The 25,671-nt window shown below is 38.3% G+C and overlaps 1 protein-coding gene across 3 annotated transcripts in view; it reads right to left on the bottom strand.

Annotated features, from left to right (window-relative positions):
* The window catches only part of LOC113834099 (protein SET), a 153,554-nt gene that overhangs the window by 83,464 nt on the left and 44,419 nt on the right, over positions 1-25,671 (bottom strand). For all 3 annotated transcript variants that reach the window (XM_027401203.2, XM_027401205.2, XM_027401204.2), the window contains exons 6-7: positions 1,766-1,856; positions 1,319-1,445 (exon numbers count right to left, since the gene is read on the bottom strand). In XM_027401203.2, coding sequence (XP_027257004.1) covers positions 1,355-1,445; positions 1,766-1,856 — 182 coding nt within the window. In that variant the 3' untranslated portion in view covers positions 1,319-1,354. The remainder of the gene's footprint in view (positions 1-1,318; positions 1,446-1,765; positions 1,857-25,671) is intronic.

The raw sequence follows: 25,671 nt of genomic DNA, 5'->3' as shown, positions 1-25,671 counted from the left end.
CACATACGTTCCTGGTGCCCGTAGCGTCCAGAAGAGGGCATCATATCTACTACAATTATAGCTATAGATGGCTGTGAGCTGCCATGAGGGTTCTGGGATACAACCTGGGTCCTTTGCAAGAACAGCAAGTACTCTAAACAACCAAACCATCTTCCCAGCTCCACAAGGAGTGCTTTTAAATTGATTGCCCGTGTAAGAATGCCGCCAGGAAAATCAATCTGACTTTTGTTTTAAACAACTGAAAAGGATGTGTGAGAAGTAAAAACTTGTGAAAAAGCAGTTTTACTCTTCCATTTGTGTCATCCACAAGGTACATTTTTGAGTCACTAAGGTACATTTCTACATATTACTCAATTCTTAAAACAACTTCAGAATTTAAAGCTGTTCATTGATTTATAACTGGGGAATATCATAAGTATGCTATTCCGGCAATGTAAATGAACACATTTGTGTCTTTCCACAATGTTAGAATTTACAGAATAACAGTGTAGTTACAAGGCACACTCATTTTCTAGGCAGCAATCTGTCAGGTGTCTTGCTTTGCTTGATGGTTGGCTAAGACAAATGCAAGTTCTTTGCTACAAATCTTATCTTTGATAATAAATTACACACCAAGTAGTAAATATACCTAAATATGTAGGTTACAGAATGGTTACAAAAGATTAGGAAAGCTATAGCAGGGTTCAAGGAATTTCAATGACTCTAATTGCCAGGCAGAAGCTGGGATCCTGACAGAGATGCCAAAAAATCCAGAATAGCAGTAGTTATATACCTAACCTTGCTGAAGTTCTGTGAAAGTGACAGATGTAAATTGAGGGTGACATGTTAGAAACCTGACCCAGGGTTGAGTCTAGCTGTGGAAGTTAAGTACAGGTCCATGGAAGTTATTAAGGTAAAGAACAATACCTGGTCTCAGTAAAGAAACAGGCAGACAGACAGAGAACAATTTAAGTAGGCTGTTGAGACTGAACCCAGCTAAGGCCTCTGGACACTTGGAAGTTCTTTGTCTGTTGGTTCTGTTCCCCTTACATGCGTTGGACAGCAGAAGAAAGGTGTGTGGAGTAGATGTCACTGTGGTGTCCTTATGGAGTGCTGGTGAGGGCATTATACTTTTCTTTTCATTGGTCTATTGTGTCTGATAAGTTTTATGTCTAGTTTTTATGATATGAATTTAATATACCAATATGATTCTATAGCCCCAATTTACTTTGATAAATTTATAAGGTTATAAGTTTTCTAATCTTATAAGTTAGTCTATACCTCTGGGTGGTGCTAGATAGATGTCTACAGTACTCACCAAGGTGCAGAATCATCTTACCTATGCATTTGTGCTCAAAATATAGTCAAATGTTCTTTACAAAATGGAGACTCTCAGGGTAAGGCAAGGCTTGAAATACTGCTGTTTTATGGTATGGGGTGACTTAGGTCGGCATACAGCCTGATGTCTGCAGAGAAATTGAGACCCAGAGAACAAATATGAGTTGCCAATACCATACAACAGTCAAGTCACTGCTGGACTCTATCAAACAATAGTTCAGCCTCTCCTGGACTCCTTTATGTATTACTTTCCATCCAACAGACTATGGCTATGATGCAAGATTTTCCCTTCATGAGCTTTCAGTATGGCCCTCCTTTTGTGGTGTAATGTATGGGATAAAAATGCATGCATATATATGAAATACTTTCTGTGAAAGAAAAATGAAGGTACTAACTACCCTGCTCAACAGGGACTTCTAGACCTTTAAAATGAGCAAGCATTTCCTACCTAGAGAAGTAGAAATCTGCAACTTCCCTGAATCCACAAATGTGAAAGACGCTGACAAGTGAAGGAAGAATGAGCTTTTGGGTGAAGGCATCTGGAGGGGTAGAAGAAAGAAAATTTGTGTAATTCTCCTTAGCATGGGAGAAGCAGTAGCTCTAAGGGCTTACCCAGGGTTGAACTCAGAAAAATAAGTGGGGACTGGAGAGTGGGGATCTGCTATGTCAGGATCAAGGTTGGCATCCTGAGTCACAAAACCTCAGGACACACAAAGATAAACTTAAATTTTGTACAGGACGCCAAGCTTAGAATCTACACTTTAGCTTATGAGTTCACTAGAAACTAATTGGTTGAAGAAAGGGAGGAATGAAGATTGAAGGGGTCGGTACCAGGTTGGAGAAACCCACAGAAACAGCTGGCCTGAACAAGGGGGAGCACATCGACCCCAGATGCTGTCTGGGAGGCCAGTACAGGACTGATCCAGACCCCTGAACATGGATGTCAATGAGGAGGCCTCTGCACTCCAGGGGGCCCCTGGTAGTGGATTAGTATTTTTCCCTGCTGTAAGAAGGGACTTTGAGAGCCCATCCCACGTGAAGGCATGCACTCTTGCCCTGAACACATGGCAAAGGGCCCAGGCCCAGCCCAGGATGATGTGGTGGACTTTGTGGAGCCCTGGTTGAGGGCCCTACCCTGCCTGGGGAGTGGAGGGTGGATGGGGTGGGGGGTAGGTCGGGGTGGGGAGGGGATGAGGGTGAGGGGAGGGAGGAGAAGTGATTGACATGTGAAACAAGCTTGTTCCTAATTTGAACTAACATATATATCTATGTATACATATATATCTATATATTCATATATATATATAAAACTGTTTGGATATAGCAGAAGCTCCTCTGTTTTTGTTGCTGTCTCCAAATTCTGGCTTTATTAAAAATAAAATAAAATAAAAACCCCATTAAATTCAGTCCAAGTTTTTTAACTAAAAGATGAGTTTGTTGGTCTTAAAGAGTTACATGCTAATGAGATAATTATTTGAAAATTTTATTTACTTTACTTATTTTATTGGACATCAGAAAAAATCCACTCCCAGCTGATCAGAAACCAGAGCAACAATGTTAAGTAAATTTAGTTGAAATACCTAATTTTGAAAGTTCGAGTTTGGGGAACTCTCTTTGTAGCCATGCTACATGACTAGCTGAACTTCATGTTAGGCAAGACTCAGCAATGTCCACTCATCTGGCAGCAGAATGAAAGCTAGGGCCCCACTACTACATTGCCATGGTCTCAACTGCATTTCCTCCTACATGATTCATGTTTTCTTTGCTCCTTGTTTTATGAAAACCAAGAAAGAGTTCCAGGGTTGGAGGAGAGGGATTCAAGTGATGCTTTTTGTTCTGCAGATTAACTCTGCCACCTTGCCCCTGTTGGGTCAGTTGTCCGGGTCCTCTATATTTTCATGGCCCCCATGGCTGTGCATTTCTTTCCCTCTGCTTATATCAAATTATCATCATGTTGCCTGGATCTCATCCACAGCATGATTATTGAAACGTTCATTTTTAAAAAGCAGTCAAAATTCACAGTGATGGTGAAACAATACATTGTACAAAATGTGCACGGTCTAATTCTTTTATAAAATAATAAGCATCCATGAAGTGGTGGAGATGAGGGGGGAGTTGTTTTAAGTGAAATAGAAACCAAACTACATGTGAATAGAACATTAAAGGGATTAATAAATTCCAAATTCCCAATGAGAGAAAAAGCACAGGCCTCATTTTACTTAAGTAGAGAGATCTCAAATCCCATATTGGAGGTGTGCAAAATGATAGGTTATTAAATCTCCAAGCTGGGTCTATCCTTGGTTTCTCTGGGGACTGAGACTAAAAATTGCTATGCAGAAAATGTGTGTCTATTATGACGTTCAATAATCAACAGGGAAGCAGCCCAGTAGCTATTTCTTTCTCTGAAATATATTCAGAAAAAGCAAGGTCCCAGAGCTTTATTCAGCACACAGATTAAAATTTTAATACAATTCCCTATGTGAGAAGCCTTTAGATTCTGTCATTCCACCCTTCTCTTTTTTTCTGGTTTCAGTTGAACAGGATGTGTGCCTCTTACTAGTGAGGCAAGATAACTCGGGGATTGAAAAACCACACAGAAACAACAGCAGTCCTATTGTTTAAGCATGTGTCAGAGACAGCTCACTGCTTAGCTGACACTCTGTGTATTTTGTGAAAGTGAATAGATGTTAGATCACATGTCAAGAAGATATGTATTTACAGTACTGAATAGTAAATAGCCTTTCGTGACTCTTCAAAGTCTGGCTTAGAGCTTTCCAGTTCTTTTCACGTTGTAAATTGTACCTGTTTTCTCGCCACCTCCACTGTCTGGAAGATTTCAGGTCTGTCCCCACTGGAAATGCTGGATCATAATGCTATAATAGCCATTGCTGTCCCTGGATCCTTCCAAGGATGCCACCCACACAAATTCTTCTAACTCATGACTATTTTTCATAATTTCCTGCTTCTCCAAAGGGCAGGCCAGATGGCTTGGCTCCAGAGCACACACTGCTGACAGTAGCTCTAGGTTTGAAGCTGTCAGCTGTTTGAAGGTCTTGGTCTCTAGGTTCAATATATTTTGAATTTAATGTAAATATTAATTTGGTGTTGAATAATGGAAGAGTTACAAACCTCTGCTATATTTTAAAAGGGGTATTTTTGAAGAATATGTTACTGAAAGCATAAACATTGCTATTTAAACATGAACTCTGTTAATCTTTTAGGGGTAGGTAGGGGCTGGAGACAGAACCTAGGGCCTAGTGCATGCTAGTCAAGTGTTCCAATTCTGACCTACACTCTCAGCCTTGTTTGTAAAACTGTGTCAGGAATGCTTTCAGTCCCTATCAGTATCATGATAGTGAAACTTAGAAAGCTTTAATTTTAAAGACATTTGCTTTTATCAATTTCAAATATAATTGGAAATCTTGTATTTTGATAATCTGATGGCTTTATCTCTGGCTTTTTAGTCATTTCCAAATTTAATTTCTGTGCAACTCATGACTTCTGTATGCATACAGAATTAGGCACATGCAGATAAATGAGGTAAGTATCTGCTTTGATGGTTTATTTGAGGAGATGTTTATGAAAATTATTAACAGAATTCCAATGGAATGGATTCTATTTAAAGGATCAGTTAAAAGTTAGCACAATTGAATAGAGGCCAGAAGATAATTGATTCTGCCAGTGGGGTTCAAGTCAGGCTTGCAGTGGAGGGGAGATACCTGTCCTGGGGCTCTAGGGTTCAGAAAGATAGAACAGGTAAGAGCAAAATGATAAACACAGGGTCTGGTGAGATAGATCAGTAGAAAGACCACTTATTACTTTTGCAGAGGACCTAGATTCAGTTCTTATCATTCACTTGGTAGCTCACAACCACCTGTAACTCCAGTTCTAGGAGATCTCACATTCTTCTCTGGCTTTTTGGGTTCCTGGCAAGTAATGTGGGCACATTCATGCATAGTCTTTTAACTTGGTGACATGCTCTGTGTGAGACATTTTGGGAAGTTATAGGTCTCCACTGCTGTAAACCTCCCCTAGCCGACTTGCTTCCTTAGTGAGATGGCTTCAGATTGACTCAAGGGTTTATGTGTGTGTGTGTGTGTGTGTGTGTGTGTGTGTGTGTTTGCTTTATCTTCAGAAAACTTCTATGTACTATGGTTCTCTGTCTTTAGTGAAGAGTGGATGCAGGCAATGTCTTGTGTCCAGACTATTCCTGTGTAAAGCATAACTTGATTTCTTGGCTCAAACTAGAAAATTTGAGGGAAATGTAATTTCTCTTATGCTTGTTTGGACAATGATCCGATTCAGTCTAATGAACTGTCTACCAAGGGTTTGTAGCCCTAGTCTGTTTGTATGATCTACTTTAAACCTATGTTTTTCTTCCCTGGAGTCATTTCTATCATTTCATGGGGGGATGAAGGCAAGATGAAACTACTTCATAACTTGCAGAGAAAGGAAGCTATGCCGTTTCTTAAGAAAGAATTTAGGATGGAAGTGAAGGGACCACTTTAACTTATTCTGAGACATCTGAAGACATAGAGGCATCTGGTAGTTTCTTGATGTCTTCAATTAGAATGCAGAGACATCCTTTCTTCTCCTCACTTTTTTTTTGGGGGGGGGTTCTAACAAAAATCATGAGAAATTGAGTGAAAAGTCCAATTTTATATTCGGTGACAATTCCTTCTTTTGAATATTTTACTGTAATGTGTTTTTTCAATATCTTTTAAAAGTCTGCTTTGACAACTCTTGTCTGCTTTATTGGGATAATAGAAACTAATTAAAGGCAGGGTTTATATAATATGGAGTGACATTCTGCTGGGATCCAACAGTGACAAATGCAATTAGTCAAGGTGAAGTTCAAATGAAAATGCCATCTAGGGATTCTAGACTGAGCTACACCCACAACCACCTTCTTCCTTTAGAGAGTTGTGCCCAGAGCTTTTCCACTGAAGAGCTGAATGTCATCAGAAGGGGATCTCATTTGGAAAATATTCCTTTCTTCCAGGAAAATCATTTCCATGCTGTATTTGTAAGCCTGTCCCTATAAGAAAAGCTGGACCTATCGGCTCTAGTCCTAGGATTTAGATGGAATATAAATATCAAAGGTCTATTTATTACAATATATCATAAGTCAATTACCACTACCAATGATTTTTAACAGCCTGATGCTAGCTAAGGAATCAGACAATTGCTTAACAACCGACTAATCATTTTTCTAGGGGTTAGAGTATTGATTTGTAACAGCTATGTTGTCTTCACCAACATGTCATTTTAATTTGAAAGTTATATTTTATTGTAATTGCTGATATATGATCAGGCCACTATTAACAATTTCTCTTAATAGCTGGTTGTGAGTTTCTGTGTCCACATATAGTTTTGTGATGGAAATACAAGCAGATAATGAAGAGGATGAAGAAGGAAGAAAATTCAGTTGAATTTAACAATTTAAGAAGAATATTGAAGATTTATTTACTTATTTTTGTGTGTATATGTGAGGGTCTGAATGTATATATGAATACTGGGTCTGTATGTGGTGTTTATAGAGGCCAGAAGAGGGTGCTGGATCCCTCAGAACTGTAGTTACAGGTGGTTGTGAACCATCATGTGGGTTCTAGAAACTGAACGCGGGCCATCTGCATGGGCCATCTCTTCATCTTCCAAGGAGAATTTTTATTGTTTATGTGATTACAGGAATCTTTTTAACTTTCTGTATGTTAAGTACAGTCAAGAAATATAGAAGGCTTGGGAACAAGGCTAGGAAGCTTTCATTTCAGAGATCTTATTGTTCAGAGTCATGTTAGGAAACTTTTTCTCTGAATGCCTCCACAATATAATTGAACCTACATTGTTGCATGTTGATGTGACAGTAGAGATGCATTGTGCACATTGTGGTGTCAGGTGTGCATAGAAATACGTTTAACACCACACCACAGTTAACCATGGGAATACTAGTAAGAGCTACTGGGTCAAGTTGTTGGACTTGACTTAATGAGGGTCTGGATTTAACCATCCCTTTCATTATTAGAACTGATTCTCATCTTATTTAACATTCTCTCAAACAAAAAAGGTATTTTTTAGTATGCATCTTTTAATTCTAAAGAGATGTGTACTGTATGTGATTTAATTCTAAAAAGGCAGTGTAAGCATGGCATTTCAGTTGGAAAAGACAAGACTATTTATGTCCTCTGCCTCCTTTTCTCTCTTTCTTGTCTCCTGTAGCAGTCTGATAGGCTTAAAGGGGCATCAAGTTTTTAAACAAAAAGGGTTGGATCCTTATTGAAATCACAGCATCTTAGAGCTCAGTGTTCTTATCTCCACACTGGAAATTTTAGTGTTAGGAATGATCCACCTCTTAACACTATGAACACAATGTAAACATCCAAGAAATTACATTATACCCACACTATTATTGTTTTTATTTAATGGAGAAAAAGACAGGGAATCACAGAAACTTAGTCACTCCAAGGTCATACTCATAAATGGAAAAGATATGGTTTTAACTCATGTCTATCTCTCTCCAACACCTTTGTTCCACACTATTTCATAGCATGAGCATTCACTTTTGAGAAAATAAAATCACTTCATCAGTGTAATATGTTTATTTCAAAATTAATTTTAAAGGTAGTTTTTAGTTAGAGATTTTTTTGTGAAAAATTATTGATTCCTAACTCAATCTAGGTAAAACAAACAGGCACCATTGTCAGGTGACAGTGAAGTTGCATGGATATACCTGCAATTGACAGTAGAAGAGTTGCATGGGTCTATACCTGCCTGTCTTTGGTAGAGGGAACACAGACATCAATGAAGGCATTAAAACTGTCTCCTGTGTGCTGATGCTAGGCAAATGCTTCTTAGCATTACCAATGTGATGAAGAATGTGGTAGCTAGTATCACTGGTGATAAATTTTGGTAATAAGCAATGGAGAATAATGTCTTCTTTGAAGTTTCTGAAAGGTAGAGCCTGGAAAACACTAATTGTTCAGCTTTAGGTCCATGCTCAATCCCTGGATTTGAGGGCACCAAGTTTGCCATGGTATGTCTAGAAACTCTTTATTTTCTCAGTTTATGGTCAGAGAAATGGATTCTGCTTCTAGAAGGAGGAAGGAGTCATGGTGAATACCAGGTAACCATAATCACATGTTCAGTGGATACCCGCATACGATTAAGTTTCCATTCAAATTTTCTTCCTAAAGTTTTCAAGCTTTTCATTTTTATCCATAAGAGGGGATAATTTTTGTTTTGTAACTTATGTATTAAAGCATTTCATTTTCTTTGAATAGTGTATCTGTTAATTTATTATAATGGCAGATGTCCCTGAAAAATGTCTATCTTGGCGACGGTGGAATAAGCATATACACACATGGTGCAGCCATTCTGGATGTCCAAAACAGAAGGCATTATGAGGACTGGTTCTGTTTGCTGTCGTGGTGTCACATACTTAATGGGCAGAGAGTGGGAGAAGCTGGCAAGCCTCTCATATAGTCACATTGTATGCTACCTGGGAAAGTTCATCAAATACTATGTAATTTATTGAGGTAAATATATTTATAGTGACATAAAATGCATCAAAAAATGAGGCGGATATTCTTGGTGAGTGAGGTGAAAAAATCAATATTTAAAGTAAGGAAGTGCAAAATTCTATCTTCATATTGATAGTTTTGCAGAAGAACCAGCTGTTACATTAGTTTTCACTTGGTAGAAACAAAACAGGATAATTTAATTTCTTGGACACAAAGTTGCTTGGCTGTAGCACCACTACATGATTTAAACCCTGAAAAGTCTGGCTTTACCACTAACTCAAGGATCAAAATTTTACACTATGCTACTATTGAATTGAGATTAATCCTAACTAAAGGTTATTTTCAGGCAATTTATTTTAAAAAAAAAAAAGAAAGAGAGTTTCTGAGTAAATTTCACTTGTTTACTGGACTTCCAAGTATCAGGTCTAAAATGATCTGACTATGGTAGACCATGATATGTGTTGCATTTTAAAGCAGAACTTGTAAAAAAAATTACTGCTTGAGAATTTGGAATTTATTTGGAGTAGGTAGTTGTCCAACACTTCTTTCCAACAAATGTTCTGCTTGCCACTGTTTAATTTCAATGGTCAGAACTTTCTATTTAATCTAGCTTGTAAAAAGAATGGTGTGGGTTATTTGACTAAAATACCAATTAGAAACAAAACCACAGGTAAAAGGGTATCTAGCAACTTGGGAGCACCTAATGTGTTTTATAGTAATAGTTTTCTTCCAAAGGTAAAGACAGCAAAATGTAGACAGTAGGAAGAGAGAAAATATAGGGGCTGAATAGGGAGCTATTACTCTGAGGGAAAAAGGAAATGTGTTGGCCTTCACCATTAGAAATCTCAAGTGTTGCCGGACAGTGGTGGTGCATGCCTTTAATCCCAGCACTTGGGAGGCAGAGGCAGGCACATCTCTGTGAGTTCGAGACCAGCCTGGTCTACAAGAGCTAGTTCCAGTAACCCTCCAAAGCTACAAAGAAACCCTGTCTCAACCCCCCTTCCCCCCAAAAAGAAATCTCAAGTGTCTTTACTATGCCTAGATAGGGTATTAGCCATAAGGTAGAACTTACTACTACTATTCTACTACATGGACATAAACTAAATCAAATACTAATGACTTATTGCTATACATATAGATTAATGCATCTCTTGGCCTTCATCAGAGAAGCTTCTATTTGAAGTAGATTGAGTAACAGAGACCTACAATTGGTCAAAGTGCAGAAAATAAGAGACTATGGAATTAAAAGGCCTAAATGGGGCTTTTGCATAATACAACCTCTGCCCACCCAATGCAGAAGAGAAGGCAGGAAGATAGTAAGAACCAGATGTGATGGATGTCTACAAGGAAACTGTCTCTTGTGATCTCAATAGAGTAGCTCCACATATGAACTCACATTTGGTAAGACAGCATGCACAAATCTGGTGAATGCTCAGGAGAGACCACATCCTGGCATGGAAAAGGGAAGTGTCACCATGCACCTCACTTAGTTGGGGAGCTACTGACAATGGTTAGCTGTTGAGAGAGGAAGAGTCAGTGTGGCTATGCTCCAGTGGAAGACCATACATCCAAGAAAGCTTAGACAGCAACATTGGTCTTTATGGGTTTCTAAAAACATGACACAGAGTTTGGTGGGTAGGTAAGGGAGACAGATCTGAGAAGAGTTGAGGGAGGGTTAGAGATATCAAAACGAGTTTGTGCTGGTTAGTGTTTTGCCAACCTGGCACACACTAGGGTCATGTGGAAAGAAGGAATTTCAACTAATAAAAAGGCCTTCATCATATGCGCATGTAGGCAAGTCTGTTGGAAACATATTCTTGATTAATAGTTGATGTGGAAGGGCTCAGATCACTGTGTATGGTACTCCCTCTGATCAGGTTGTCCTGGGTTTTATAACATAGTAGGATAAGTAAGCTATAGAAAACAAGCCAGTAAGTAACATTTCTTCATGGTTCTGCTTCGGTTCTTGACCTTGGGTTCTTTGAGTTCCTGCCCTGACTCCCATAAGTAATGGACTATAAGCTGTAAGATAAAATAAACCCTTTCTTTCTCAAATTGCCTTTGTTAATAGTATTTATCTCAACAATATAAACTTAACTAAGAATGTGTTGTATAAAATTCCTGGGTTGAAAAGAAAAATAAAACAAGAAATATAAAGTGGGAAAGAAAGGCTCTTTCAGCTAATTGCAGTCTCCTAGCATCGTAGGATATAAGGCTAAGCCTTTGTATGCATTGCTCTTGAAGACATTTGTGCAGATGTCCCTCTTAACAGTTGTTTTAAGTTTCTTTCATGAAACTTAATAGAGCTGAAATCCTTTGCTGTAATCTAGGGTATCATTTCCTAATGGAACTGTACTACAGGGCCGCCCATGCTTTTCTATACTTCAAGAAACTATATAGAAAGGTGTATATTATTTTTATGTTTTGCATCAACATGGGCTAAGTTTGTGTAATTGTAAAACACAATGTAGCAACCCATCACACTAATAGAATATGTCATTATTAAATCAGGGTAAGGGCACAGCTATCACTTTACACATATATCAGTTCTTTGAGTCAGGAACATTTAAAGCTCAAATATCAAGGTTACCTTACACAATGGGAAGAAGACATTTCCTCTGAGGCTAGAAAAGAGTTTGTAAGAATATCCTGTTGTGCACATGTTAGGTAGTAAGTGCAACACTGGTTGTACCAGAAGGCTCTAACAGGATTTTAACAGGGCACAAAAGTCTTTTGTCAGGACGTGGAACAAGGATCAATTATAGATCTTAAGAAGAATAAAAAATGTTTTGAAAAAATGATCAAAATACTGATATTCCTGAGACTGGAGAATGTAAATTTGCGGTAGCAGAAATGTCTACTGTTTCATGATTTTCTTCCTAATGGCCATCTTCCTGAGTATAAGGGGAGGATCATCTTTTCAAAGCTTTGCTCCAGGGATAGGGATTTCAGATAAGAAAAACATAGATTAGAGACTAACAGTGTAGTGTGATGGAGAAGACTGAATTCTGGTATCCATACAAGAAAAGGAAGAGTAGGAAAACAAATATTCTGTACAGAACTTCTCTGTGAAACTGAAGATCAGATAAATTGGAAATAAATTCTTTTTAAATTATAATTAGAAACAATCTTATTTTATATGTCAATCTCAGTTCCCTCTCCGTCCCATCTTCCCATGCTCCCCACTGACCCCTATCCCATCCCTCTTCTGCCTCATAGAGAGGGCGATGCCTTCCATGGGGGATCTTCAAAGTCTGTTACATCATTTGGATCAGGGCCTAGGCCCTCCCCCATGTGTCTAGGTTTAGAGAGTATCCCTCTATGTGGAATGGGCTCCCAAAGTCCATTTGTACATTAGGGATAAATACTGACCCACTACCAGAGGCTCCATAGACTGCCCATGGCTGCTAACTGACACTCATGAAATAAATTCTTATGATATGTTGGCTAGGATTTTTTCAATATTTGAAAGAGTGGTGAGTAAATAGGGCTATGAAATTTACCCTTGAGTAGTTAATGGGTATCTGGAATGGATATGTAGAGCACAGGATGTTTAGGGAAGAATTAGCGTAAGGGAGGATTTTAAATAAATGTAGAAAATAGAACACAAATAATACAGGACCATAACAATGGAAAGAAGCTTCAGAGATATAGTGGTTACAATTGAAAATGGGATTCATAGATAGAGAGCAAGACATACAATAAATGGAGAGAGAGCTGGTGAGGTTGAGAATGTAAGGAGAGTTAGAGGGAGATAGTGATGGATGGATATGATCAACACACACTGTATAAACGAATTGGATTTTCAAAGAATAGTAAGTATTATTAAAAAATAAGGACAAAGTGTCATATTTTTATTTACTGGTACAGTAAATATTATGATTCTAACAGATAGTAAATTTGAGACCAGCATTCTTGAAGTCACAAGGAAATCTTGTGTTGGTCTCAGGAGTTAGTGGGAGTCTCCTTGGGTTTGGTTGTGTATAATGATCATTCATACCCATGTGACTTCTCTGCACTACACAGTTTAGTTTTTCTGTATCTAGATGGAAAGTCTGAAATTTTGGGGTACCTAATAGCTTATTGAGAGTCTTAGTCTTAACATCTCTAAAACTGAAGCTAATCTGTTGGTTTTCACTGGAAACAATTTTGGAAGAAAGGGCTTGGGTGTCTTCTACTTCTTGTTATTTCTCAACCCTGTTTTTCCTTTAGCAGAGTTAGGTCAGCTACTTGAATTTTGAAATTATTCTTTCTACGTGCATTTATGTTGAAAAAGAGAAAACACAGTGCAAAACACAGCTGTTAAAAGCCTTTGACAGACCGGGCTTTGGTGGCGCACGCCTTTAATCCCAGCACTCGGGAGGCAGAGGCAGGCGAATCTCTGAGTTCAAGGCCAGCCTGGTCTCCAGAGTGAGTGTCAGGATAGGCTCCAAAGCTACACAGAGAAACCCTGTCTCGAAAAACCAAAAAAGAAAAGCCTTTAACAGAGATTGTTCATGAATTTCAGATGCTACTCAGAAAAAGTTACTTGCTGCCATACTGGTCTTTTGATTGTACATTATGGTTTTCTGATTTTGTGGGTTTTTTTGTTTGTGTGTGTTTCTGGTTGTTTTTTAGTTTTGTTTGCTTGCTTGCTTTCTAAAGAGAGAGAGACAGAAAGAAAGGGTGTAGAATTGGGTGAGTGGGAAGGTAGGGATGATCTGATAGGAATTGGGAGAAGGGAAGTCATTATCATAATATATTTTATGAACAATATTATTAATTAAAAAGAAAAAAGTTGCTTGCTTCTGTTTTATTTAGAAACTGTAAAATGGTTACTATGGAACTGATTTTATCTGTAATTATTGGTGTACACAATAACTGATGTCTACAGAGAAACATTCCATCAGCTCCTTCAGGGTGACATGCCAATCTCATGTTCTTCAACTCTGACCTGGAATAAATCAGCTAGTCACCATTCATTTCAACTTTTCTTCTATAAGTGTGAGACTGTATTGATTAGAAAAGAGTAGACTGTGGAAGAATGAACAGAACTGCTTACAAGCCAGCCTTCCATGGATAGTAATGACTCTGGACAAATCAATCAGTGCACAAAAACTTTCATCTCTTCCGTGCTCTCTCGCTTACATACCTTCACCACTCACTCCCATTCTTATAAGAATATCATGGGAATTCACGTATACATCAGTTTTTATAAAGAATTTAAAATATCTACTTGGTGGTCAATGTATTTCCAAGGAATAAAATAATAAACTTACCAGCAAGCAGAGTCACTGTGGAAATTGAATCCCCAGTCTTCCACACTGTAATTTTCTATTTCACCTGTACCCTAATTTACCAAATTTATTATGGAGATATAACAGGAGCAATATTTACAATAAAAACATGTAGTACAAATGGATGGTGTTTTGTTTGGTTTTCAGACCTGTTGTCACAGGTATGGGGAAGCTTGTATGGGGAAGACTGTCTCAGATAGGATTATATATTTGTATAGTATATACGAAGAGTAGAAGACTATGGTGTTATTTTGCTCCTTATCTCTAAAGGCTTATTCTTGAGATATCAACACGTGGGTCTATTGATACAGATATTATGGAATGTTTAAGAATTTTTAAAGGTAGTTTTTATCTTTTAGCAAAGTGGAAGACCAGACTATACAAAATGTAGAGTTTAATTTTCAGAGCAATTTTAGGTCTATAGCATTAACGAATGGAAAGTCTAGAGAATTCAATAGATTCCCATATTTGTATAGGTGAAGATGCTGCAATGCCTCCACTCTGATATCATGGACTCATCCTTCTTGAGCTTTAAGCCAAAATAAATGCCTTTACTTCATTAAGTTGCCTTTGGTCATAGTGTTTTAATCACACCAACATAAAAGTAATTTATACATTCAACAAGTAAGCATTTGTGCTCCTTGGTATCTGTCTAAATGATATATATCATGACTGACAGAACACATAAGCAACCAGGAGGTCTTTTCTTAAATGACTTGCTAAATAAACTTTCTACATGAGGAAAATGAAATATCAGTCAGCAATGTAAAGAAACTAGCCATCAAGCTCCCAAAGCAGAGGAAGGAAATGTATAAGCATATTACTAATGAAGGGTGAAAATCTGGAAAGGCGCCTACATATAATTTCATCATGAAAAAGTAAAAAAATATGGATCCTCTAAAAACATCTCTAATTATCAAGCATTCACAGGTATGAGACAATGAAAAGGGACATGAAAAATATACTTACGGCATTAAAAATGCATAGTGAAATTTTAGGAACTTATTTAAAATTGCTTTAGTAATAATAAGGAATTATTTTTTAAAGGGAAACAGGAGGAGTGGATCTGGGGAAGGGAGTAGCTGGGAGGAGAGGTGGGAGAGGAAACTGTGGTTGGGATGCAATATATGAGAGAAGAATACAAAAATTAAAAAAGAAAGATTTTTCACAAAAATTCTAGGGTTAAGGTGAAATTTTTATAATTCATGGATATTAAATTAATTATCTAAAGGAAAATTAAAATGATCTTTCAATAGAGTATATTCAAAGATTTTAGTAATAGGAAACATGAGTTGGCTCTTCGTAAGTTTATCATGTTAGTAATCTTTTAAGAGTTTGCAAGGAACTTATGATAAAACAAATAATGAAAGTAGTTAAATCTGTAATAACAATTCACTCTGAGTATTATGAGGTGTTGATAATTTATTAAATAACAACAAGAGAAGTGACCAAAGAAACCTGGACGGGCAACTCTCAGGTCTCATGTCTACAGTGGTAAGGATCCAAGACCTGTCTGGTCTTGGAAGTCTCAGGAAGGATAATTGAGATACTCAGGCTGACCAGTTTAAAAATGGAGCTGTGGGGGTCAAGCATGCATCCTACTTCCTGCCTGCATACCTCCCGTCCACATCCAATCAAGCATATGTGCTGCAGTTGGGTTAAGCTATCTTGTATAGGGGAGTGAGAACCTGTGATTGTTATCACCCAATCAAGCACAACCCCAGCTTTCCAAGAAGTTATCTGTCCTTGGGCTGGTGGGGCTTACAGGGTAACTTGTGGACGACCATTGGGTTATTTCTAATTTTAGTTCATTACAAAGGTTTCGTGAATGTTTGCATACAAGTCTATGTATGGGCACATGCTTATTTTTCTCCCAAATAAATACTTAGGAGTGGAATGGTGGAGTTATTTGTATGTGTATATGTGCTATTATGTTAAATATTATGTGAGAATAGTAAACTAAAGCAACCAAGGAAGGAGTCTGGGAAGTGAGGAAATACAGGAGAAGTAAGGTTAAATAAATGAAAAGAAGAAGGCAATTTGAAAAGATTGTTATGGAAATAATATAACAAAAGATTAGTTAGGAGGCCTGGGCAGTGTTTGGGGCCTCTGGTAGTGAATCAGTATTTATCCCTAGTGTACGAATGGGCTTTGGGAGCCCATTCCACATAGAGGGATACTCTCTCAGCCTAGACACACAGGGGAGGGCCTAGGCCCTTCTCCAAATGATGTGTCAGACTTTGAAGAGCCCCCCCCAATGGAAGGCCTCACCTTCCTTGGGGAGCAGAAAGGGAATGGAATAGGGGATTGGTGGGGGGCAGGGGAGGAGGGGAGGGAGAGGGAACTAGGATTGGCATGTAAAACAAGATTGTTTCTAATTTAAATAAAAAAGAGAGGAGGAAAAAAGATTAGATGTAGTGGGGAGAAAACAAGAAATGATTTCCATAAACATAGAAAGGCGAATAAAATAACATTTCTTTAAACAGCAGAAATAGTAAATGCTACTAACAATATAGTGGAGGGATGAAAGGGTACAAGCATAGATGACTTCTATGAAAAAGAGAGAAACTAAAGGAAAAGAATGAAGATTGTCCAATAATAAAAAGATAAAATTAGATGAATGTACAAAGAGGAATAAAATGTAATAATGTATAATTGAAAGGAAGCATGGTGTGTGTGTGTGTGTGTGTGTGTGTGTGTGTGTGTGTGTGTGTTGTATGTGTGTAACCCCATATAGATTACAGCTGAGAACATACCACCCCAAGTTTGTCCCATATAGATTTGAGCTGCAGAGTATACCATCCCAAGCTTCTCCCCTTATAGAATGGTGGGTTTTCCCCATATAAATTAGTGTATTTGTGGAGTTCCATGAATTCTCCCAAGTTTGTTGAGTTAAAAAGTGAGCCAAAACACATCAGACTCTTGTCATTCCTCTGTTCAGTATCATCCAGTGATTTCCTAGACAGAGAAAAGACCAAAGTCTCTATATTTCAAAAATCTGCAAACATTTTGTTCCTTCTCTCACCAACTTTCCTCCCTTAAATTAACTATTTTTTCCTCCCCTTGACTTTTTTTTGCTCTAGCCACATGGTTGTATCCCAGGCATGTACCTCTGTCTGGTTGACTTTCAGACCTTGGCTCAGTGTCTGGGAGTCATTTTCTAGCCCCTTCTTCCTGAGGAGTTCTGTCTATGACATCTGTAAATCATTACACACCTGCAGTTGGACATCTCTTGTCCTCCTATCTCCAGTTTTGTCTTCTTCTGCTCTGTCAAAAATACTCTGTGGCTTAGTAAGTTTTGGAATCACGGGCAACTTAAGTTTTAGTTTTGACTTTTTCCCAATGTTAACTCGTGATTATGTTAAGAGGTGGGAGATGTTTGCAGTTGAAAGTCAGAAAAGGCATTGAGGATATGATGATTGTGTTATCTGTATTCAACTGGGATAGACAACATTAAAGACTCATTTAATAGGTGGGGGGTACCCTATACATGCCACTCCCAAAGACAGTGAGAAGAACAGCCAAGTCAGTCTCTCATACACTACATGCTGTGTGTATAGGTAGGTGCAGATCACAGAACACAAGAGTGTGACTCTAGTTGGCTCTGCTTTACCTTTTCAGTGGAAGAAAACAATTGGAATTGTGCCCATAAATTCTTTTAATATTTTTCCTTGTTTCTGTCATTCCAAAATAATCTTCAGTGCCCTTAGAAAGGATTTATGAATATATCTCAGCAATTTGGAATTCCCAATAATTACTATTTTAGGCTATAGAAAAATTCAAGGTAAAATGTAATGCTAAAATGATTTACTATGATGATCTGTCTAACAGTTCCTACTGATTTTTCTCCCCCAAAATTTTAAATGCAAAGAAAAATTAATATGATAATTCTAAATCTGCAAAGAAAAATTTGCAGCTTAGAGATGTAAATTGTATGAATGTTTTATTAAACTTACTTGTCAAAAGAGTTTTTAAACAAATATTCATTTCATTTTTATTTTTTAAGTCTCCCTTCTTTCTCTGTGTCATTGTGAGTAGGATATATACTTTCAAAATAAATTTGTTACCTTCTAACAGTGTCATTCCCCTGTGTGGAACACAGCTTTGATTTCAGCACTGAGCTATGTCAGTGTGGCACACAGGTCAGCACTTCATTTTGAAAGCAACACAAACACTTTATACAATATAAAATTTACCCTGCCCACCCAGAACTCAGACAATTCCAAGAAAGGAGTGGCAGATATGATATAAAATTTAACAGTGGGCAATTTGTATCAGGGGAAATATGACACGGTTCAAGAATAGACCATGTCTACAACTATGTGGTGGAATGTGTGAAGCATCTGACAGTCAGCTTTGCACACTGCTGGGTGCGAGTGAGTCAGTAAATGGAGGGGGATCCTGGCACAGACCCAAATGGCAGATAACACAGGTCTCTTTGCTCTCATTGAAAGCTCAACCTATTGATAATGTTTCCCCGTGATCTGCGAGTGCCTTCCTGCAGAGACCTCAGCAATTTCCAATGTAAGATGCACACTTCTGCCCTTTGGATATCTGGAATGGAATTGCAACTAGATTTGAATGTAAAGGATCCATTTACATTTCTGGGAGATTTTTCTGTTTAGCATAACAGAGGGCAGACACATGAGCTTAATAAGCTACATACTAGTATGTAAGGTGATGGAGCCACAGGTGAGAGAAATCCAGCAAACAGAAATATAAATGGAAAAGGATAAAATAGAAAAGAAACGCAGTTATTGTGAAATTTATAGTGTTTATTTTAAAGGATGTAGAAATGCGGGTGCAATAAGATGGCAATGAGTCAGATTAGGGCTCATTTTAGAGTCTTGCCTAACAGGACAGAGAAATGAGCAGAGCTTCTTGAAACTATTCTACCCAAGTGTAAAAACTGCACTGAATGTGTCATTTGATCCCAGTAGTGATATTGCATATGTTTCAGCTTTTACTTAGAGACTATAGAGACATGAGAATCTGGACTCTGCTGTGCAGGATATCCTGGTCTGCAGGACCTAGCATTCTGGCCTTAGTGTTTGGTAATGCTGATTGATGAGTTGCTACTCTCCACCTAGGCAAGGCCTGACAGAACATGAAAATGTTATTTTCCTGGGTCTCTTATAAAGGAAAACATTTAATTGGGGCTGGCTTACAGTTTCAGGAGTTTAGTCTATTATCATCAAGATGGGAAGCCGGGCAGCATGCAGGTAGACATGGTGCAGGAGAAGGATATGAGACAGACTTCTATATTTGGATCTGCAGAGAACAGGAAGAGACACTAAGCCTTCCATAGGCCTGTCTTGAATTTCTGAGATTTCAAATCCTGGCCCCAGTGACACACTTCCTCCAACAAGGCCACACCTACTCCAACAAGTCCATATCTCCTAATAGTGCCATTCCCTATGAGCCTATGGGGACCATTGTGTTTCAAACAACTATAGCTCATAGACTGAGTAAATTATATACTTTGATTCTATTTCCTCATTTAATTATGCTATAAAAACAATAGTAATAACAAAATGCTGCCAATGTCCATGGATGTTTTAAAAGGGACCAAAAAGATAATAAAGTTCTCTGTTATTTTCAATACACACTTCTCTTTTTGTTTACTTTAGGGGAAAAGTCTTAAAAGAAAACATAGAATGTGATTTTTGCACCACCAGAAATTAGTATGAAGAGCTGGATGAGAAACAGTGACCGATGACAGACATCAATAAAGGAAACCTTACATAAGCCTTGTGCTTTTTGCATTAGGTTTTTTTTTTAATTAACTTAAACCAATGACTTAGAAATGGTTTTTTAGTCCCAAACATTGTCCCATTAATAGGGTGCAAAGTACTCTGACCTTTTGAAACTATCACAAGCTTACAGTCTTACAAGAGAGCATACTACAAGGTTATATAAGCAACAATGCCACCCATTAAATAGTACACTTGTTTTATAAAAACAATTGTAATTTTAAAAATTTCAGAAAACCAAAACTAAGAAAAACATTAAGAAATTACTAGCTCTAGCCATTGTGGCACATAACTTGAGTTATGTGCACTTTCAGCACTTTCAGAGGCAGAAGGATCAGTGCAGCCTGGTTTACAGGATGAATTCTGCCCTAGTTGTAGCTACATAGTAAGACTTTTTCTCAAAAGCGGGGTAGGCACATGAGATGACTCAGCCAGTAAAGATTCTTGTTGCCAATCCTGACTACCTGAGTTAAATCTCTGGGATCCACATGACTCTCACAAGTTATTCTATGGCCTCCATGTGCACAAAATAAACAAAAATAATTACTTTTTTTGAAAAACAAAAAAAATTATTAATGTTTCACAGTAGATGGTATACATAGAAAGGATTATGAGAAAAACAATTTTTAAAAGATCCATTTGCCTGAAGTTACTGAAGTTCCATTTGGGTTGTTCCGCTCTTCTCTTCTCTCTCACTACTAGAAATCGAAAAAGCACAATAGCTTCCAGATGCTCCTCATATTGCTAAGACCAAACCAAAGCCTTCCAGGTAAAACACATGGCCCTACACCTCACCCTCACCCTCAGAATGGTATTCATGACTAATTCTTAGTTCTGGGGAAGACGTTCGTGTGTCATCCACATTAACAACGTTGGCCTCCACTTGTAAGATGCCACTGTCATTTCTGACTTATGGGTACTGAAAATATATGAAGGTATTATAAAATTTGTTTCAGATGATAAGCATAAAACTAATTTGATAGACTAATATGACACAAAGGAAAAAAATCTGGAAACAACAGAAAATCAGACTACACCAAAACATGGCTGTTCTCAACTATGGATGTCATTTAATCACATGAACTTGAAAAATATGAACATCAGACCCACTCCACCTAAGTTGACTTAGAATCTCTGATCTAAATTGAAGCTAATAAATAATAGACAAGCATGAAATGTTACCACTCATTCTGGAGCTGACTTCTTAAAGAAGGTAATGCTGTAGTTGCTGTTATTTTCTTAAAAACAAGAGAACCAGATTCCCCAACCAACCCAGGAAGGGCCATGTTATCATTTATGACATGTGCTCTGTGTGTCCAGAAGCAAAAAACAGAGAGAAGTACCGAGTTACAGAGATATTCATGTCTGGAAAATTGATATTAAGTGGGATTTAGAGAAACACCACTAAAAAAAGATTGTTTGGGTTTTCTGCAATTAATTAATTTAGTTAAGTTAAACAAAAAGAACCAGATGTTTAAAAGAGGACAAAAGAGAAACAACTCAATAGTTGATAGCTTCAGCTTAAATATCAAATAAATTTTTTATTCTGATTTTAGAAAGGTTTCTTCTGCTGGTGGAATGCTGGCTGGAGAGTGGATGTAAAGTACTATACAGAAAGTTAGTTAGTTGGCTTTGGGCTTGTGACCAGGTTATGTGAGCTAAGTGGGTGCTTTTCTGAAAATCTAGACACAACCACAACAGAATATGAATAGATTTAAAAATCCAGTTAGAATCATGAGTCATAAATTACTAAATGTCTATCCATGCTAATCAGGTTGCATTTCTGGAGGAATGAAAAGTTAAATAGCATTTCCCCTTCTTACCAGGAATTTAAGGAGACACAAGAACCCTGAAGATATAATCCCATGTTTTAGAAATGTTCTAGATATGTAACATGGAACTTCAGATAGTAGGGGCATCTGATCTGGAACTAATCAGTGGAAACTAAAAATAGTTAAAAGATTTGTGAGCCAGGGACTGGTGGGTGGTTCATTGGGGAAGGGCATTCATTCTGTAGGTGTGAGGACCTGGGTTAGAATTTCTGGCAACCATGTTAAAAGATAGGAATGGTGGCACATGTCTATAACTCCCTGAAGGGTGTCAGGGAGATATGAAGTCACTCTAACCTCAATTACAGGTTTGCAACTTAGTAAGAGATACTTTATTAAGGCCATGAGGTAGAGACCCAGTAGAAGGAGACACCCAGCATCCTGCTTTGACCTCCCCATATTCATACAGGTGTATACCCAACACACTCAAACTCATGTGCACATGCATGCACATATACATATGGTTATTAATAGCTCCATGGAACATACAAATAAATATGATTGTGTATGTACCTTAATTTTTAAGCTGCTTGTAAGTTTAGTACATTTTTGGAATGAACTGCAGTCGTCTCTGACTCTTCTTTTCCTTCCCTAACTTCTCTCATTCCCCATTGGAACCTTTTTCTCTCAACCATCTCCTTTGTATTTTAATATCTTTTTTTTGGTGTGTGGCCTACAGAGTTCAATTTGAGTTCTTTGCTTAAGTGGGGGGGAGAGAGTTTACTGGAGCAAAGGCAACTTACTAGTGGCTATCTCCGGAAAAGAAAGAAAGATCCTTTTCCCAGTAACTACTAATTAATTATCAATAGTTTCCCGAAGGATGAGGCCTCATGGATCATACTGGATCCATGATGGGATGTCAAGGGGTCCTGTTTTGTTCCTGTTTTGTTCCAGTCTTGTGCATGTAACCACAGTTGCTACAGTGAGTTCGTGATTGCAATCACTGTGTCACGTCAGAAGGAAACTTTTGCTGCATATTTCCACATCCTTTGGCATTTCATTGCTTCTGTCCCTCTCCCTTGATGTTTCCTGAACCTTAAAGGGGATGGTGTGGCCTCCCAATTTAAAGTAAAACACTCCAACATCACTTATTCTCAGCACTTGTGGCAAGTTTGGATGTCTTAGTGTTTCTTTGGCTGTGATAAAGACCTCAATCAAAAGCAACTTGGGGAGGGAAGGGTTTATGTTAGCTTACAACTGTTGTCCACTATGAAGGGAAGTCAGGTTAGGAACTCAAGGTTGGAACCTGGAAGCAGAAAGCATGGAGGAATGTTGCTTACTGGCTTGCTTCTCCTGGCTTGTTCAGATTGTTTTCCTATGTGCCCCAGGACCACTTGTTGAGGGTTAGCTCCACCCATAATGGACTGGACACTCTTTATCAATCATTAATAAGAAAATATCCTACAGGTTTGCTCCTAGGCCAGTCTTACAGAGGCATTTCCCCCCAATTGATGTTATCTCATCTACAATGACTCTAGCTTGTATAAACTTGGCAAAACCTAGCCAGAACATATGGATTTCTGCATTAACCACAATATGCTACTATAAGAAGCTTCCTTGATGAATGATGGATGCAGCATTAATTTATGGGTATAAATATGACTAGTAGGTGCCTCCTAGGGTCTATGGTTTCCCCAGTCAGAGACTCCTGACAAAAATACAGAACCAAACATGAATTTTCTCCTATGAAACAGACCTCAAATCCAATCAAAACTTTACCCCCATAATAGTCATGCTGCTGTTACAGGAAAGGGACACATCTTGTCTGACATGTCATTGTTATAGCCTTCAGGATTCACTGCACAAGTGATAAGACTGTTGATGGCTTCTTTAACGGTAGACTTCATAGCACCTTCTGACACTATGAAGACTACCTGGTAGGGAGGAAGCTTCCAGATCAGCTCTAGCTTGATTTATTCATGTCTTTTGACAAAAGTGTATCTTGTATTTTGCAATAGTTTCTTACCATAAAGGTCTGATGGGCAACCAGGAGAAATGGCAATACATGTATTATTTTTAGGGCCTCTGTGGTCTGCTGGTCAACAACTATTGGGAGAACTATCCCATGCTGGGGTTTTCATTTAATTACTCATGGTTTCTGGGAGGAACACTATTTTTGCAATGGGTACTTTGAGTCAAGAACATGTATTTTAATAAAATTCCAAACTAGCAGGTTTTCATATGTCCTTAATTTTAGTTTCTCCTCTCTATCTTATTCCCCATCTTCCTACCTAGTTCCTGCTTAGATCTTTCTACACCCAGTTATCCTCTTTACTTTTTTTCTGGCTTGGTTCTTTATTTTTATATATTTTTATTTAAATTAGAAACAATCTTACTTCACATATCAATCCCAGTTCCCTCTCCCTCCCATCTTCCCATGCCCCCCACTCACCCAGCCGTCTCATCCCCATCTGCTTCCCAGGGAGGGTGAGGCTTCCCATGGGGATCATCAAAGTCTGTCACATTATTTGGACCTATGCCCTCCCCTGTGTATCTAGGCTAAGAGAGTATCCCTCCATGGTGAATGGGTTCCCAAAGTTCATTCGTGCACTTGGCATAAATACTGGTTCCACTGCCAGAGGCCCCATAGACAGCCCAGGCCTCCTAACAGACCCCACATTCAGGGGGCCTGGTTCAGTCCTATGCTGTTCCTCAGCATTCAGACTGGGGTCTGTGAGCTCCCTCTTGCTCAGGTCAGCTGTTTATGTGGGTTTCCCCAGCATAGTCTTGACCTCTTTGCTCATCACTCCTCCCTCTCTACAACTGGATTCCAGGAGTTAGGCTCTGTGCTTATCTGTGGATCTCTGCTTCTGCTTCCATCAGCTACTGGATGGAGGCTCTAGGATGGCATAAAAGGTAGTCATCAATCTCATTATCGGGGAACAGTATTTAAGGTAGCCTCTCCCCCATTGCTTAGATTATTAGTTGGGGTCATCCTTGTAGATCTCTGGACATTTCTCTCATGCCAGATTTCTCTTTAAACCTATAATGGCTCCCTCTCTGATGGTATCCCTTATCTTGCTCTCCTCTATTCTTCCCCAGTCTCAATCTTCCTGATCCTTCTTGTTCTCCTCCCCCCTCCTCCTCTTTCTTTTCACTGTGTTCTACTTCTCCACTCCTGCCCCCTACTGGCCACTTTCTATCTTTTATCAACACAGTATTAAAGATACTATAAATCTGTAGCTGTTATCCTCATGTAAGGGTGGCCATGTGTTGTTTGCTTTTTGGAGTCTGGGTTATTTATTCAGGATAGCTTTTCTAGTTTCACTCATTGTTCCTGCAAATTTCACAGTTTCATTCTTCTTTACTGCTGAATAAAATTTTGTTTTGTACATTGTACATGTATACCATGAATAGAGCCACAATAAATATTGTACTATATGAATCTATGTTATAAAACACCTAGTCCTTTGAGTATACACTCAGGAGCACTATAGCTGGAACAATTGACATTCTGCTTTAGCTGTGTTAGGAACCTCCACACTGATTTCCATATTGGCTCTACCAGTTTACACTCCTACCAATAATGAAAAGGGCTCCCCCTTTTCCAAATCCTCACCAGAATTTGTAATTATTTGTTTTCTTGATAATGCCCATTATGGTTATAATTTGATTATGGAATTCTCAGCCTTTAATTGTAAATTTACATCACAGCTCCTCCTCCTAAGGTTCAGGAATCATTGATGCAAAGGGGACAGAAAAAGTATAAGAGCCATCTGTCATGGATAACTACATGAAACAGTATTTTCTGGACATAGTAAGACTGGTGCATATATGGACTCATGGTGGTTATGACTGCACATACAAAGCCTGCTCCAGGTTAAGGATTTTTTCATCAACTGACCTTGTTCAAGTTTCATGGTGACGTGTTAATAAGCAATTTATTCTACTGGGGACTCTAATTGGGAGGGGCAGTTTTAGAGAACTGTGTGGACCTGGAGACTCAGAAATTTCTCAGATAGTGTATGTGTCTAAATGT

The sequence above is a fragment of the Cricetulus griseus genome, chromosome 2 (genome assembly GCF_003668045.3).
Source record: "Cricetulus griseus strain 17A/GY chromosome 2, alternate assembly CriGri-PICRH-1.0, whole genome shotgun sequence".
NCBI lineage: Eukaryota > Metazoa > Chordata > Mammalia > Rodentia > Cricetidae > Cricetulus > Cricetulus griseus.
This window is presented reverse-complemented; position numbering and strand designations above follow the sequence as displayed.